Source organism: Hipposideros armiger, unplaced genomic scaffold (genome assembly GCF_001890085.2).
Source record: "Hipposideros armiger isolate ML-2016 unplaced genomic scaffold, ASM189008v1 scaffold_28, whole genome shotgun sequence".
Taxonomy (NCBI): domain Eukaryota; kingdom Metazoa; phylum Chordata; class Mammalia; order Chiroptera; family Hipposideridae; genus Hipposideros; species Hipposideros armiger.
Window position 1 is genome coordinate 2,251,252 of NW_017731378.1, and position 1,459 is coordinate 2,252,710.

At 38.9% G+C, this 1,459-nt stretch overlaps 1 protein-coding gene across 2 annotated transcripts in view; it reads right to left on the reverse strand.

The window, feature by feature from the left end:
- The window catches only part of CPN1 (carboxypeptidase N subunit 1), a 29,443-nt gene that overhangs the window by 23,738 nt on the left and 4,246 nt on the right, over nt 1-1,459 (reverse strand). For both annotated transcript variants that reach the window (XM_019636255.1, XM_019636253.1), the window contains exon 2: nt 1,160-1,356. In XM_019636255.1, the coding sequence (XP_019491800.1) occupies nt 1,160-1,356 (197 nt within the window). The remainder of the gene's footprint in view (nt 1-1,159; nt 1,357-1,459) is intronic.

The following is a 1,459-nucleotide window of genomic DNA, read 5'->3' on the forward strand; positions in this document are numbered from 1 at the left end:
AATAGGAAGTGAAAGGTGGTTGCCTGGGGCTGTGGGAAGGGAGAAATGGGGATTGCTAAACAAGGGGCATAACGTTTCAGCTGAGCAAAATGGATAAGTTTTGGAGATCTGCTGTACAACACTGTACCTCTTGTCAACAATAATGTATTGTTTACTTAAAATTTTGTTAACAGGGTAGGTCTCATCTTGAATGTTCTTATCACAATAAAATAAAAAAAATTTAAATACAGTAGTGAAGTCTAGTCTTAAAAATGAAAAAATTATCAAGACTACTCCAAATATATATTTTTTTAAATTTAAAAAACTCTTTAATTTACAACCCCCCCAAAATAAACAGACAAATCAGGTTTAAACATAGTTTTTAAAGGAACATATTCATTGTGTAAGACAAATGCCTAGCTTCACCCTTGAAAATTCTAATTCAGTAGGTCAAGAAACAGGGGTGGGGAGATTTGGGAACCTGTATTTCAAAAATCTTCACTTAAGATTCTAATACACAACCACAAAATGATCACTGCTTTAAAGTTAAGCACACTGACATTTTGAATTTATGTTAGGAAATAAAGTAAAAGCCCACAGACATTTATTTTTCTTATCTCTCCCCTGCAAATGTAACTCTAAAATAAAGAATTTTAAAAAGCTGAGTACAATACTTAAGAGGGAAAAAACCTACAGAAATATAATAAAGTATGAAGAATCTTGAATTAACCCCTCACCCTGCAATTCTGGGAAAAGCTTGATCTCCCTGATTCCCAACCCCCCAAATGCAAATGTAAGTGTCTTGTGGGAACGTGTAGAGTATTTAGGGTTTGAAGCTAAAAGTTCAGGGAAGGAGGTCTATTTTGTCATATCCCTTCATGCCTATATATTATTTTCCTTTACAAAGTGTTGCCTCATTGATCCTCCCAATCAAAGGGAGGTCAACTGGAAAGGTGTTGAGATCACCTGGACATCACCTGGAAAGGAAGCTCAGAGAGAGCCTACATTCATTGCATAGAGTGCCAAAGGACTGAACCCAAGTCTTCATACTTTATTGTATTTCTATTGGTTTCTTCTCTATTACCTAGTGACATTGACAATGGGCCAGAGAGAAGACACATTGTCTACTGGTTTTTACTTTATCCCTTAAGATGGCTTTATTCTCTGCATGGCTCAGTACCTGGGCAGCGGCCACCTCATAGCCATCTGGGTTCATGGAAGGCATGATATGAATGCGCGTGCTCTCCACCAGCTGGACAATGCGCTGGTTCCCATTCCGGAACTCTTCGCACAGGAACTCCGACAGCTGCAGCAGCAACTCACGGCCTAGCACCTCGTTGCCATGCATGTTCCCCACATACTTGACTTCTGGTTCCACTGCAAGCATGAGAAAAACATGCAGGAAGATAAAAAATGGGGAAAGCTCGCAAGTGCCAAAGAGAATCTCCGGCTTTCATCGGGTCTTTTCCAATAATAATAT